A 16,011-nucleotide genomic window follows, 5' to 3' on the forward strand; every position below is an offset into this window, starting at 1 on the left:
CTGCAGTGCAAGCGCAGTCTTAACTGTGCTTCCCTGGACCACCAGGGAAGTCCCTAAATTCTTAAATAACATATTAAACCTGGATTTTGTTATCTTGTTGTAGTTAAATTACTGCCCAGGGGACAATGAATTAAAGAAAGGATGATAAAACACATACTGTAAGACCAAAGGATACAGTGGGACCCAGTGATTTGAAAGAACCTGGCAGAATCACTTGTAGTTCTTTTAAAATACTGAATCTCTGGGGATGGGATTTAGGGAATACCACTCCCAGAGGCATCTAGGGAAGTCTGATGTACATTCAGGTTTGAGAGCCTCTAAAAACAATTCCTCTGCTTTCAAACAACAAATATCTTAAAATATACTTACCAAAATGAAGTATATCCAGAATTGGGTTGTGGTTTTTTCCCCCCATTTTTGAGAGGCCTGCCATTCATAATAATATACCCAAGTTTTAGATTATATGCCCTTTTTTTTTTTTTTTTTTTTTGTGGTACGCGGGCCTTTCACTGTTGTGGCCTCTCCCATTGCGGAGCACAGGCTCCGGATGCGCAGGCTCAGCGGCCGTAGCTCACAGGCCCAGCCGCTCCGCGGCATGTGGGATCTTCCCGGACCGGGGCCCGAACCCGTGTCCCCTGCATTGGCAGGCGGACTCTTAACCACTGCGCCACCAGGGAAGCCCTATATGCCCTTTTAAAAAATACATTTCCTTTTAAAATTTAAGTGGAATAGCTTTGGAGCAGTACACAATTGAGAAATTAAATAAAAGACATAGACCATGGAACTTCCCTGGCAGTCCAGTGGTTAGGACTTGGCACTTTCACTGCCGTGGCCCTGGGTTCAATCCCTGGTTGGGGACTAAGATCCTGTAAGCTGCACAGCGTGGCCAAGAAAAAAAAAAAAAGACATAGATCAATAGAATAACAAATGGGATAGGAGAGAAAATATATCAGAGAGGAAAATCTGGGGTCAACTTTGTCTTTCGAGAGTTATTGTTTTAATTCTTCGTGTTTTCACGTGGGCTTATAAGAGCAGATCTACTGATATTTTAAAATAGTTTTTCATTTACTTGTAAAAGTTTGGTCGTCCTAGGCCAGATGTCTACCACCACCAAGTATATTAATTTTTCCAATAGTGTAGTAAGAAACTTATGAGACTGCCATGAGATAGCAAGTAAATATTGATGATATTTATTGGTATGCCCTTAAATCCCCAAATTAAATTATTTAACGTAAAATAAATTTTACACCAGGTATAGCCACAGCTCTGAATTTTTCCCTACAGATTACGGTAGTTATAAATATGAAATTATTCATTAGAAAAGTTAGCAGAAATTATCAGCTAATGAGGTTAGTACCATCATGCTCTTTGTGTTTATAATATAGAGTAAAAATGCAATTTAGACCAACTTAGATAAACTTTATCTTGTTTATATTAATTTTTTTCATGGTCAGTATTATTCAAAGGATATATAGAATTTAATAATTCCTGAAAAATTCTATTGTGGATTCTGAATTGATTAATAGCTTATTTTATTTTAAAATTGTTTTATGCTTTTTCTGCTGTTGAAGAACAATTTCTGTGAGGGAAGTATCTTGGCTTCGCCCTTGAATTCTGAAAAATCTGATCCAGTCACAACCAAGTCACAGAAGAAAAGTAAGAACAAACAAACGAACACTGGAGATATTCAGAAGTAAGTGAATATAGTTTACTGCTATATCAAAATTTGGCCCATCAGCTCTGCATGAAAACCCTCCAGATGGTCTGAGGTTGATGTAAAGTGAAAATAAGAGAGATGCTCACATAGCTTAGATTCCTGGCTAGCATGAAGAGGGATGTGAAACCTTTTTTATCTTCATTGCTCAGGATTTCCATGTTGTTCCCATTTCCTTTTTCTCTTGATTTAGATTCAAGTGAGAATCTAGTTCCATATAAGGTCATCCTCATTGAAGGAGTTTACAGTTTGGCATCTAGATCATTACCCCACCCTCTTTTTCCCAGTTTATATATTACATTTCTTCCCCACTGTACAAAAAACATGAGTCAGGTAGTCAACAGTGGAGTGAATTTAGTTGCCCCAGAGTGCCCCTCTTAGCAGCAGGAAGAGTTGATGACTCTATGAGGATATAAGCTTTTCCATAGTAATTCATAGTTGAAAAAGTTTATCAACTACAATCTAGACTTCAAAAACATTCAGCTGGGTATGTGCAGGTAATTTGCTTCCTTTCAAAATTCATAGAAATTTAGGATTTTAGGTGGTGGAAATTTGGGACAGGGAGATGGAGATAGATGGGAAGAGGGCAGCATTAAATGAGGTGGTTGCTATTAAAAGAAGAAATAGACGTGTAACATCAATATTGTTAATGCCTGATATAATGCAAAGTAGAAGTCGAGAAAAACCATTAAAAGAAAAGCAGGGATATTTCATATTGATATAATACTATTCTGCATAAAGGATATAACTCATGAATCTAAATATATATTTTGAAATATATAAAGATAAAACTTTACTAGAAATATAAGAATAAACTGATGAATTTAAAAGTAGAAATTGGAGAAACTGGTGGGTTAAAGGTACACAAAGTTAAAAACAGATAAGGTCTAGTCTCTGGAATATATAAAGAATTCTTAAAAATAAAAAACAAACTAGATAGAAGTGGTGGTTGCACAACTTTGTAAATGTACTAAATGTACGCTTTAAAATGGTTATTTTATTTATTTATTTATTTGCGGTACGCGGGCCTCTCACTGTTGTGGCCTCTCCCGCCGCGGAGCACAGGCTTCGGACGCGCAGGCCCAGCGGCCATAGCTCACGGGCCCAGCCGCTCTGCGGCATGTGGGAGCTTCCTGGATCGGGGCATGAACCCGTGTCCCCTGCATCGGCAGGCGAACTCTCAACCACTGCGCCACCAGGGAAGCCCTAGCTTTGGTGTTTTTAAAATATGTTCACAAATCTTTGATATTTCTCCCTTCAAAAGGCTGAGCCTAATTCCCCTCCCCTTGAATGTGAGCTGGACTTAAGTATACACATAGAATTACCAGAAGGGACATTGTACACTTCAGAGAGGGGGACATTGTACACTTCAGAGACTAAGTCCTAAAGTGACTTTTCTCTTTTGGATTATTTGCTCTGGGAAAGTTAGCTGTCATGTTGTGAGCAGCCCTATGGAAAGTCCCACATGGTAAGGAACTGGGGCCTTCTGCCAACAACCAGTAAGGAAGTGAGACCTCCAGAATAGCCTTTGTGCATGAGCCTTGTTGGAGGGTGATCCTCTAGCCTCAGTCAGGCTACTGACCAGATGACTGACCAACATCTTGACTGGACCCTCATGAAAATCCTGAGCCAGAACTACCCTGCTAAGCTTCTCTTGAATTCCTGACCCTCAGAAACTATGAGATAATGTTTGTTGGTTTAAGCCACTAAGTTTTGGGGTACTTTGGGTAACTAACACAGTAGTCATCGTTGCTGGTCAGTGGGGAAAGGAGGTGCTTGTCAATAAATGCCTGTGGGACAGTGGATAATATGTGGGGAAAATTAGCTTGGACCTCTATTCATACTATCTATAAAAATTAAGGCGAATTAAAGACCTATTAAAAAGACAAGGGAATTCCCTGGCGGTCCCGTGGTTAGGACTCGGCACTTTCACTGCCGAGTTCAATCCCTGGTCCGGGAACTAAGATCCAGCAAGCCGTGCAGCGCAGCATGCGTAAATAAGTAAGCAAGCAAATATGTAAATATATACATATATACATAAAATAAATCTTTAGGAGGATATCTGTAGAGAGGGATGCTTTAAGGAGCAAACCAAATAGACTATAATAAGATTTAAAATGTCTTTATCAAAATACCTTTAGGGAATGAAAAGATAAGCTGCCCTCTAAAAGAAGATATTTCAACTTATTTACTGGAAAAAGTTTATTATTAAAGAATACCCACCTATTTGTGAGAAAAAGACAGAACTACAGAAAAAGAGGCAAAAACTTTTGACATCACAGAACACGAAAGCTGAAGGCCAAAACATGTGAAAAGATTGAACTTTATTAGTAATCAAGGAAATTTCAATTTAAATTACAGTGAGGCAGACATAGAGAACAGACTTGCGGTTGTCAAGGGGGAGGGTGGGTGGGGAAGGGAAGGATTGGGAGTTTGGGATTAGCAGATGCAAACTATTATATATAGGATGGGTGAACAAGGTCCTACTTGGAACACAGGGAACTACATTCAATATCCTGTGATAAACTGTGATGGAAAAGAATATATATATATATCTGTATAACTGAACCACTTTGCTGTACAGCAGAAATTAACACATTAGCACATTGTAAATCAACTATACTTCAATAGGATTTTTAAAAAATTACAGTGAGGTCATTTCACGTATACAAATATTGAATTATTATGTTGTATACCTGATACTAATATAATGTCATATGTCAATTGCACCTCAATTAAAACAGCAACAAAATAATGATGAGGTAACATTTCATACTCACCCTATTGGAAAATTAAACTTTCTGGCAATATTAAGTATCCTAGAGGATAAGAAGCACTTAAACTATAGGTGGGAGTGTAAAAGGTTGATGCTCTATGACTGGAGTGTAGACACTAAAACCCCAGAAGACATGTGCAGGAATGTTTCCAGCAGTACTGTTAGTAACAGTAAAGAGCCAGAAGCACCCACATGTCCAACAGTAGACCAGAATACTGTTACTTTCCAGCAATGAAAATGAATTCTGGCTAAGGAAAACATGCCTGATTCAGGAAGGCATGTGAAGAAATCAAGTTGTGGAAAGATACATGTAGTATGATTCCATATACGTAAAGTTCAGAAATCATGCAGTACTAAGCAATAAAGTGTTTAGGGGTACTAGTGTGTGTTAAGACTATTTTTAAAAGCAAGACATAAGACTAACACATTATAAAACAACTATACCCCAATAAAAATAAAATAGACCAAGGGAAAAATAAATAAATAAAAGCAAGAGATAAGAGCATCTTAGGATAGTTGTAGCCTGTCAGCTGGGGCACAAAGAGAAGGCCCCATAAAGAATTTTAAAATCAGTGATTTTTTCCCCTTAAACTGAGTGATAAGTGTACGGGTTTTTATGATAATATAAGATTTTAAAACTTTTTAAAGTATATATATATTAATGTTAAATGTAACTTCTGGAGAATTTTTACATATGTATAAACCACACTCCAGATTAAGATACAGACTGTTTCCAAAAGGTTCACTCGTATCTTTTCCCAGTCAGTATCTCCCTCCCTGTAACTATGATGTATTAGTCATCAATTTTATACACATTAGTGTATACTTGTCAATCCCAATCGCCCAATTAATTACATCACCACTACCACCACCCCTTACATATATTTTGTAACTATTTTCTTGTAAACTATTTGTTTTTATGAGGTAGGCCTATGTATATAGTTTTTTATAAAGATCTATAAGACATAAGTGAAAAAAGGAAATCACAAAAGAATATGATAGCTTTAAAAAAAGATAGTATGCAGTATATAGAAATAATTTTTTAAAAAATTGGTTACATATGAGGAAGCAAATAGGAATGGAAAGGGATGATGACACATATTTCCTACATGTATTCATATATTACTTGGTTATTATAAATAAACAATATCCCAGAGAGTTCACAAATCTTCACCAATTATGTTACATGGGTATCTGATCACACTTTGTTTTGTTTTCTGCTTATGGATTTCTGAACAACTATTAAGCTGTAATAATTCTATGTTGGTTTTAATATACTTGGTTACTAATATCTAACATTGGCAGAAGGAATTCTTCAGCTTTGGGAAACAAAATTAAAATGAGACTAAACCTGGACTCCTGTTTTATCAACTGAGAGGTAGTTCTTATTCTCATAAGTTCTCAGAGTAAATATTTAGGTTGATGCAACTAAATATGCGGTTTGGATACTATTTTGTCTATAAGGGATATTTATTCTTTATATGAGATCTTTGTCTAGATTTTATTTTAATGTTATATGCTACACGTTGGTGCTTTGGACAATGGAACTTACGATTTTACATATTTGCAATCAGACATTTTTCCATTGTTTTCTTTAATTATAAAAGCTAGCTGCTCTTTGAAAATCACCCAAAGTTACCACCACTTGAAGACAGCCAACATTTGTGCCATTTTTGAGCAGAGTTGTATGTGTTTGGATTTTTTTTAACAAAATCCAAAAAAAAATATTTAAAAAATATACCTAACCTCTTATAACCTGTCCTTTTATTCCCATTTCTTTTATGTTTTCCATTATATTACAGACTTAATATTTTTAGTGGCAAACAGCCCATTAAAGATGCTTAGATATTTAGAGATGTGCTCTTATGCTGATACATTGATAAATCTTTTATATCTCTAAGTAGATAGTTGATATAAAATATGTATATAATAAAATCTCTATACCAAAATGGTAAAGAATCTAATCATAGACCATTTTTCAAATAGAGATAAAAAATGTAGAATTACTGGCATTAAAAAGAAACTAACATATTCCTTCTCCTGACTTGAAATGTCAGTTCCATTACTTTGGGGAAGACTGTATACAGTCTTACGTTGTATTGATGCTAGTACCTATCCGTTTAAATTCTTTTGAGAATTAAGGAATAATTTAGATTTGACTTTTACTTCCTTTTCTGCTGTTTTTCACTAAAATATATCAATACTCAGACTTCTAAGTTTTCCTCCAGAAATAGACCAAAATACCTGAGACAGGGAGATGAATTACACTCTTTCTGATAAATCAGCCAAGCAGCAAGCCAGACAGCCTTCAGCATAAATAGCTAATCTGGCTTTATTATGTTGGATACATGCCACTTGTGTTTCAAAGCATTCAAATTTTGGCAAACTTTTTTTTTTTTTTTTAAGGTATTTGTCACCTAAATCTCAGCCTTGGTCAGCATCACAGTCTGAAGTTGTACAAGAAGACAGGGAAGACTCCATGTCTAAGGTACGTGGATGCTAAAGATGTTCTTGGCTTGGCAGTTTTATTAATGCTATAGAATGTTAATACTTGCAGTTTCCTAACTTTTTTTAAGTCACTATAGTAAATGGAACAACCTTTCTTAGTCACCTTAGGCTCACTTAGGCTAGGAGTCAGCAGACCTTTTCTCTAAAGAGCCAGATAGTAAATATTTTAGGCTTTGTGGCCCAAATGGTCTCAGTCACAACTGTTCAATGATGCTGTTGTCATTTGAAAGCATCCATAACAATATATAAACAAATGAGCTTGTCTTTGTTCCAGTAAAACTGTACAAAAACAAGCACCAGGCTGAATTTGGTCCATGGGCTGTAGTTTGTACATCCCTGACCGAGATCATCAGACTCACAAAACTAAATAGGCTACCCCTGGTACCAGCTTCACTTAAAGGATTACACAATGGTAAACAAAGCGTGCTAGTAGGGTAGCATCAGACATCAGGCGTATCTGTTCAGCAAGAGTCCTCACTGCAGAGCTCCTAAGTGATGGCCTGGAAGTGAGACCATGCAGAGGAGTGTAGTAACCACCCAGACTTAGAAGTCCCATGCCCCATAAGAGTAAATTATTTACTGTAACAACTCATGGGTGTGGCTTCCAGGGGTCTTGGGAAGGAACACAGCCAGTCAAAGAGTTGTAAGTCACTTACAGAAGGCCTGAGCTTTGGCTTCCTGCAAGGTATTTATAGATCACTCCTAGTTCTCCTAGTACAGGTGCAGTTCACCAGTAAGGGTCATTTTTACCATAAGCTATGTGGCCTAGTAACACAGGTGACATTTCACCTGTATCAGGCTTCCAGGAAAATAGAACTAGGAAAAGCCAGCTGACACCAAGGTCAGTTTCCTACATAGAAGTTTTATTAGCCCTTTACTCACAGGTTCCTAAACTTTTTTCAGTTTAGCTAGGTGGTTTTATAGCACCTAACATTTAATGGACGTTTATGTGCCAAATAATGTATTTATTTTCTTTAATCTTCATCACAGCCACCAACTCTATAAGGTACCCTTCTTGTGCCCAATTATAGTTGAGAAAACTGAGGCATGCAGAGGCAAGAGAATTGCTCAGTGTCCCTTAAGTAGAGGTATTAGAGGGAGAATTCAAGTCCAGATGGTCTGGCTTATGCTGGAACTAAGGATTGATGGGAGAGGCATTGTAGGCTGGGATTTTTTTCTCCTATCCTGGTGTTAATATTCACAGCAAAACTAGGTAAGCAACCTAGAATTTGTCCAATCCAAACTACATTGGTTCATAAAAAATCTTATGAGGAATGATAAATGCAAAGCAAAGTAGGTAAAAGAACAGATTTAAGATCGCAAACAAGGAGGAATTTTTGTTTTGAAGCAAGTTCTCATTGAAGCCTTTCTTTTTTATTTATTTCATTTATTTGGTTGGTTGGTTGGTTGGTTGGTTGCGCTAGGTCTTAGTTGCAGCATGCCTTAGTTGCGGCTCGCTGGCTCCTTAGTTGCAGCATGCATGTGGGATCTAGTTCCCTGACCAGGAATCGAACCCGGGCCTCCTGCATTGGGAGCGTGCAGTCTTAACCACTGCGCCACCAGGGAAGTACCGAAACCTTTCTTCTTAAGGCTTTCTCATGGTCAAAACTAATCCTAGGTCTTAACTTACCCAAGACCTGTAAGTGAGAAGAATTATACTGGCTAAAGCAAGGGTTCTTAACCTAAGGTCTGTGGGTAGAATCCACAGAGTACATATGAACCTAGATATAAGGAAAAGTTTATCTTTACTTCCACCTGACCTCTCATTTTGGCATTTCCTTTAGTTATGAATGTAGGCAGCAAACCAGTAAACCATAATACTGTTAACAGTACCTGTGACTTTGTCACCTATAGATAACACTGGTTTTTAATCACATTACATTTGTTGCAGATCTCTTGAAATATCGTTTATACTCATCCCTCCTTCAGTGTTACAAATTATTAGACTTGCCACTAGATCTTATTATTTAATGTATTAATAGATATGCATTATTACATCATAAATTGTAAGATTTTAATAATTGTGTTGCAATATAAATTGTTCCGTATGTATGTATTTATTTTTGGCTGTGTTGGGTCTTTGTTGCTGCACGCGGACTTTCTCTAGTTGCAACCAGTGAGGGCTCCTCTCTGTTGCGGTATGTGAGCTTCTCATTGCAGTGGCTTCTCTTGTTGCAGAGCACGGACTCTAGGCGCGTAGGCTTTAGTAGTTGTGGCACACAGGCTTAGTTGTTTCGCGGCATGTGGGATCTTCCCAGATCAGGGCTCAAACCCATGTCCCCTGCATTGGTAGGCGGATTCTTAACCACTGAGCCACCAGGGAAGTCCCCCTATGTATTTATTGTTATGTTTAAAAATATTATTCTCAAAGAGGTCTGTAAGCTTCACAAAAATGCCAAAAGGAGGAGGGTTTGTGACACAAAAAGGGATTAAAAATCCCTGGGCTAGAGGAAGTTTGTAAGATGAGAAATCAAGTCATGGTGCCAGCTCCTGGCCATATATAGAACTAGTTTGTGGATTTTAAACTGTAGGTCTTCATGGGAGTGAAAATGAAGAAATACCTTAATCTAAATTGGCACACAGAATAAAAATACTATTAAGAATTAATATATCTTATTAGTAATAATAATAATTACCTTATAGTGACAACTCAGCTTTGGTATCAGTGTAATTAGACTTATGTATTACGACTTGATGTTTTCCCCTGGTTCACTCAGTGTTTTTCTGTTCTCTACAGGAAACTGACAGCAGTGATGTGAAGAGCCCTACATGGCAAGACACAGAAATTGAGGAAGATATGCCAACACTTTCTCCTCAGATATGCCTTGAAGTTCATGAACAAGGTGCACAATCTTCAGTGGAGTCACCTATGCCTCAGTTATGTGCCAGTGGTAAAGAATGGTGCCTTGAAGGAAAAGTCAAAACAAGACCAAGCAATCATGAAAAAGAGTTGTGTGTCATAAATCATGAGGGACCTGAAGCCAGAGTTCCCTACTCCGGAGAAGCTGCAGTTAAGCCTTGTGGCAAAACAGAGAGTCGGTGCACTGTATCAGATATGACACAGATAATTAGAAATAACACAGTTGAGACAGAAAATGAAGAGTCTCACCTACTGATCAGTAAAGATATCTCCAAAAGAAAAAACCAGGAATCTTTGTCTGAAGCAGTCAGGGATCCATGCTTTTCTGCAAAAAGAAGAAAAATGTTCCCCAAAGCTTCCTCAGACCAAGAAGAAACAGAAATCAACTTTACCCAAAAACTGATAGATTTGGAATGTCTACTTTTTGAGAGACATAAACAAGAAGAACAGGACAGGTTATTAGCACTACAGCTTCAGAAAGAGGTGGATCAAGAACAGATGAGGCCAAACCGGCAAAAAGGATCCCCAGATGAATATCAGTTACGTGCTACATCCTCACCTCCAGACAGATTACTAAAGGAACAAAGGAAGAATTCCAAAGATAGAAACTTCAAAAGACAGACTAATCTAGAGCATCCAAAACCTAGGAGAGGCTCAAAAAATGAAAATTGGCAACCTTCTTTTAAGATCCAGTTGAAACGTTCAGTTAATGGAAGAAAGATAACAAATTCTACTAGAGATAATTGTAATGTATCTAAAACTCCTCATTCCCTACAGCCTAGTAAGTCACAGAAAAGTATTTTTCAGATGTTTCAGAGATACACAAAGTAGTGCTTGGGTAAGGGGAGTGTTGTATAATCTAGTGAAGCTCTCTATCATAGATTCTTTTTAAATTTTTCATTAATTCTGCTCCGTGGGCATACTCACTGTCCTTAATTAAAGGACGGTGTGATTACAGGGGAGGAATATACAAATGTGTTTCTGCCAAACTCGGTTGTAAGCAAGAGTCCCACTCCTTTCCTTTTTTAATCACTGGTGTACTAAATTTAAGTTGACAGTCCTTATGGATATAAAAATGCCTTGGCCAACTCCCAAGAAATCTTCATTTCCATGCATTTCCCCCCATATGCATGTTTTGTGGCCTTCACGCACCTTTTTGTACTGACTAGTAATCAAAGCAACATTATAATCTACCAAGTAGCTAAGGAATCCAGGCAGGGTTTAGAATCTAAGTTTTCTTGCAACTTTCCCATATATTTGCAGAGCACTTGAAGTCCATCTTTCATAACACTAAAGTAATCTAATTTCCATGTCCACTTCAATTACTTTAAGTATTACAGCATTTTTTTTTTTGACTTAAAATGGGTCAGGATCAACGTGAAAGCAGAAAAATCAGAGTTTTCTGGAAAATTAGGACTTAGTTGACAGAAAGGAAACTAGACTCTTGATGCAAAAGTAGCTAAGCTTGGGATGAGGCTGAGTGGGGTAGATTGACAATTTGGAGGCCTTGAAACTGAGTGGATGATCAGACAACTGGGTCCAGGCTGGAGTAGCAGGTGTAGTTTGGCAAAGTATTCTTCCTCGTGCTTTCTTTGCTAGATGGCACAGAAAACATTTGGGTTTTAACAGCTTTTCATACCATACTATCTAATCTGCTATTCCAAAAAAGTGGAGGGGGGGGGAATTTACTGTAGGAGAGTTATGTCGCAGTATCCTATGTTGTAGAACCTGACTAATCATGTTTTTATTTCCTTATGTTAACCTTTGTATTGATACTGACTTTTATTTGTGTTTATGGACAAAAATAGAAAGTATGATATTTGGGTTTTGCTCTGTCTTGCCCCTGAAAGTTAAATCAGAAGGCTGCGATTTCATTTTGTGAAATTTAACTTGGAGACTATTAATCTTTTGTTTCATTAATAGGAACAACTTTGAGCAAACAACTGTTTTAACAGCATTGCTGCTGATATCTAGTTAGCCATCCTTTTAAGGTAATAATGCAGTGAACTGTCCTAGAGCTAATAATTCTAGCTTAAATTTGTCAGTGTTTTTATACATAATTAAGATTTTTTTCCTCCAAATTTTGTAACTGAAATTCTGTAATCTTTGCATACTTGATGGCGTCTACTTCAATATTGATTGGGTAATTATGGGTAGAATTCTGATGCTGATTTAAATTTTAGTTTGCCTTTTCTCAAAAGTGATTGTCCCCTGAGTAATGATTGTGCTGAAATGTAGTTAGAAACTAACCAAATTTGTCTAAAATATATCTTTTCATCAAACCAATATTTTTTTAAGACCAATTTTGCTTTACATTTTAGTGACTCTGCAAATTAAAAGTTATATAATTAAATCTTCCTGGAATAGTCCATGACCAAAAAGGGGGGAAAATAGTGTAATGTATTTAGGATTTACATATATAACCACTCATTTGTCTGTGAAGAAGTCTTCCTGACTAAAGTTGGTTTTAAGATAATTTTTTTTTTTTGCGGTATGCGGGCCTCTGAATGTTGTAGCCTCTCCCGTTGCGGAGCACAGGCTCCGGACGCGCAGGCTCAGCGACCATGGCTCACGGGCCCAGCCGCTCCGCGACATGTGGGATCCTCCCGGACCGGGGCACAAACCCACGTCCCCTGCATCGGCAGGCGGACTTTCAACCACTGTGCCGCCAGGGAAGCCCATAAGATAATTTCTCAATTAGTCCTTCTGATACTACCACGTATGCATTTTTGTGAGAAACTAGTAAATGTTTTGTGTCAGTCATTAGAATTTACTGATACTTTCCTCCCATTTTTATGGAAGGGATATGAGTGTGTTTAATTTCTCAGGGAGTGCTAAAACTATGCAGAGGTTGAGAATCTGAAAATTAAAATAATTGTTAAAAATTGAAATGGACTATGTGTTTTTCACAGTTAAAAATAAGAATTAACACATGAAAATAAAAAGTTCTGCATAACAAAAACTACCATAAAGGAAAATTGGAAGACATGGCAAACTTGCGAAGAAATAGATACAACTCATCACAAAGAGCTTATTTCCTTTATATAAAGTGTCTGCCAATACTTTTAGAAAAAGACCAACAACCCAAAAGGAAAATTAGAAGTTTATTTCCCCAAGAAACATAGTTCCCAGGAAAGGAAATATAAGTGGCTCTTAAATGTGTGAAAAGATGCATAATATCACTTATACTAATACTCATACATTTTTCCACCCTTCAGATTAGTAAAGGTGTTTTGTTTTGGTTTTTTTTTTTTTTTCCCCAGTCTCGGCAAGCATGTGGGTAAATAGGCACTCTTATATGTTGCTTGGTATGTATAGAAACTTTTAAAGCCCTAGAGAGGTAACCTTGGCAATCTACCTCTAGGAATTTCTTAAAGCTGTTTTCACATATATGTAGAATGGCATGCATAAAACATTTTTGTTTGGCATTGTTTGTAATAAGCTTAGAAACAACCTTAATCATATCAAGAAACACTAAATAAATGATGGTAAAATAGAATACTATACAGCAATTAAGCAAAAAACCCACTTTACTGATACAAAAAGAACTATAAGATATAGAGTTAAACAAAAAATACAAGATGTAGAGTAGTGTACATAGTGTGCAACCATTTATCCAAAGAAGAGAAATATATATTTAAGAGATAAACAGTGTTGCCAGCAGGGAGAGAAACTGGGTGGCTGGGAGACAGGAGTGGAAGAATGACTTTTCTCTATATGTTCTTTTATACTTTTAAAATTTTCAATCATATTGAATATATCATCTCAAAATTTAAATGTTCTTAAAATATTACAAGATTAAGGATACTTAGACATCTCAACCTATACCACTCTAGACAGTGCTTTTTTGCCTTTAAATTCTAAGAATCATAGGAAGGTTTTTCAGTGCAAAAAAAAAATAACGCAAATTTTTGGAAATAGTGTTGTGAATGAATTTGAATATATTTAGCTTTAATATACTATTTTTAAATTATTTGAAAGCAAAGCTTATGCTTTTCAGGTAGCAATGCTGCAGACCTGCAGTCCTGCTGAGAACAATGAGAAAAGCCAGATAAAAATGTAAAATTTTTACATTTAAAAATTAAAATGCTTTACTTAAAAGCATCAGAAAGCTACTGAAACAATGAAGACTAACTTAGGGGCTAAGATTCTAGAGAGGGGAGATTTGAGAGGTAAACTGATGTTTGCAACCACTTTTTTGTTTGTAGCATGTGCCTTTTCTGAATGCAGGACGAGAATCAGGGCTGCTGCTGGTGAACAGAGAAACCGGCAGAGCTCTGGGCCATCTCATGAAGCTAGAGTGACAGTATTGGAGACTTGAGGGTCATCAAACACAAGGTCGGTTTTCCCATCAAGATAACTGCAGTTTTGAAACTGTTCAGAGCAGAGGCTAAAAGGCTGAAAACCTCTGAAAAGCAGAGAGGAGTTGTCGTCAGGCTCACACTGCTGATGAGACAAGAACAGAGTTCAGGACCTACCGGGGAAGGAAGCCTGTTGAACACACCAGGGCCTCAATTGAAAGCCCTAGCACAGAAGTCTGCAAACTGCATCCCAGGGGCCAAATCTGCATGCCGCCGATATTTATAGGGCCTGTGAGCTAAAAATGGTTTTAAATGGCTCTTCGATTCCTTAGTTCACATATAAGGAATTGAACGATGGGACTAGTAATTTGTGCATGAGTTTTGGACCACCAAAACAAGGGCATGTCGTGCAGGAGGGAAGAAAGAATAATTTCCTTCTTAACTTGGTCTCTACCTGTTAATCTCACTTTCTTAATCTGTAAATGGGAATCAGTGTAACCAAGAGTTGCTATCAAGAGTTAAGGGTAGTGGGACTTCCCTGGTGGTTCAGTGGTTAAGAATCCGCCTTCCAATGCAGGGCACACGGGTTCGATCCCTGGTCGGGGAACTGTCACACATGCCGCGGGGCAAGTAAGCCCATGTGCCTCAATGAAAGATCCCGCATGCCGCAAGAAAGATCCTGTGTGCCGCAAGTAAGACCCGACACAGCCTAATTAATTAATTAATTAATTTAAAAAAAAAAGAGTTAAGGGAAGTAATAGAGCACCTGGCACAGGCCCTGACTCAAAAAAGAACCTTAATAAGTGATAGTGACTTTCTCCTGGCTATCCTTCAGCCCCACTACTCCATCACTCCCACTTTTGGGAGAGTTTCACTTTATCCAGTGACTTTGTGTACCGTAAGTACCCACGTGTGGCATCCAGTAAATTGCAAGTTACCTTTTGTCTACTCATGAAGACTACTCACCTCTCCCCTACCAGATGTATCTACAGCTCCATGTCACAAGAGACCCCTGCCCATAAGTTCCCCTGTGTCACAGTTCCCAGATTGCAAGAGACTTTGGCCTCAGAAGAAACCATTTCTCAGAAATATTTTGTGGCTTCCTCAAATTCCTATACAAGTTGTACACATTTGGTATGGATAAAGGTTTGTAAATCACTGCAGACTTTGAAATGGGGAGTTGGGCCACTACTGTATGTTTGCCCATATCTTAATTCCTGTGTAAAGATCTTAATAAACAACCATGACTTCAAGTTTTGAGTCAGTTTTGTTCTCCCCAATATATATTTCCTTGTTTTGGCAGGACTTGGAGCAACATGGACCCTGAGTTCAACTTAGGGGACCGTTCTCTTACTTTACATTTCACTTTACGTTTCTCTTCAACTTGGCTTTTGTGGTCCCAGGCTGCTGCAGTTAGGCTCTACCCATGAAACTAGTTGAATCCAGAAGGTTTTCTCTCAATTGGAGATCATAAATTGAGTTTGCCCATCTTTTGTATCATTCCTCTTCATTTCTTAAGACCCATAAAAAGTTTGGGTGTCTCTGTTTTTTACTGCAGGATTAGAATCCCACTCCCTTGTCAGTTTATACTAGACAAATGTAGATTATACTGGATCTGTTGCTTGGGATCCACTTAAGAAAGCAACCAAAATAGGTATTTCAACAGAGGAAATGCAGTATAGGAAATTGGTTAGACAGGTGTTGAAACAAGGGAACACAGATAACCCAAAGATGATAACTGCAGGAAGTGGCTACCACCCTCAAAGCTGGGAAACACACAGGAAAGGTTTTGGTTACTAGAATGTAGGTGCTCAGGATTATTTTGGAGAGCGGGCCCTGCAGACTTGGTGTT

The 16,011-nt window shown here is 37.7% G+C and overlaps 1 protein-coding gene across 7 annotated transcripts in view; it reads left to right on the forward strand.

The window, feature by feature from the left end:
* Window positions 1-15,412, forward strand: part of RNF168 (ring finger protein 168) — a 40,067-nt gene extending 24,655 nt beyond the window's left edge. For 4 of the 7 annotated variants that reach the window (XM_033855664.2, XM_073804075.1, XM_033855663.2 and 1 more), the window contains 4 exons: window positions 1,572-1,693; window positions 6,897-6,978; window positions 9,736-10,639; window positions 14,067-15,412. In XM_033855664.2, coding sequence (XP_033711555.1) covers window positions 1,572-1,693; window positions 6,897-6,978; window positions 9,736-10,639; window positions 14,067-14,179 — 1,221 coding nt within the window. In that variant the 3' untranslated portion in view covers window positions 14,180-15,412. Of the gene's footprint in view, window positions 1-1,571; window positions 1,694-6,896; window positions 6,979-9,735 lie in introns of all 7 variants that reach the window. The other 3 variants (XM_019922453.3, XM_033855667.2, XM_033855666.2) reach the window with 3 other exon arrangements.
* The last annotated feature ends 599 nt before the right edge of the window (window positions 15,413-16,011 follow it).

This window comes from Tursiops truncatus, chromosome 4, assembly GCF_011762595.2.
Source record: "Tursiops truncatus isolate mTurTru1 chromosome 4, mTurTru1.mat.Y, whole genome shotgun sequence".
Taxonomy (NCBI): Eukaryota; Metazoa; Chordata; class Mammalia; order Artiodactyla; family Delphinidae; genus Tursiops; species Tursiops truncatus.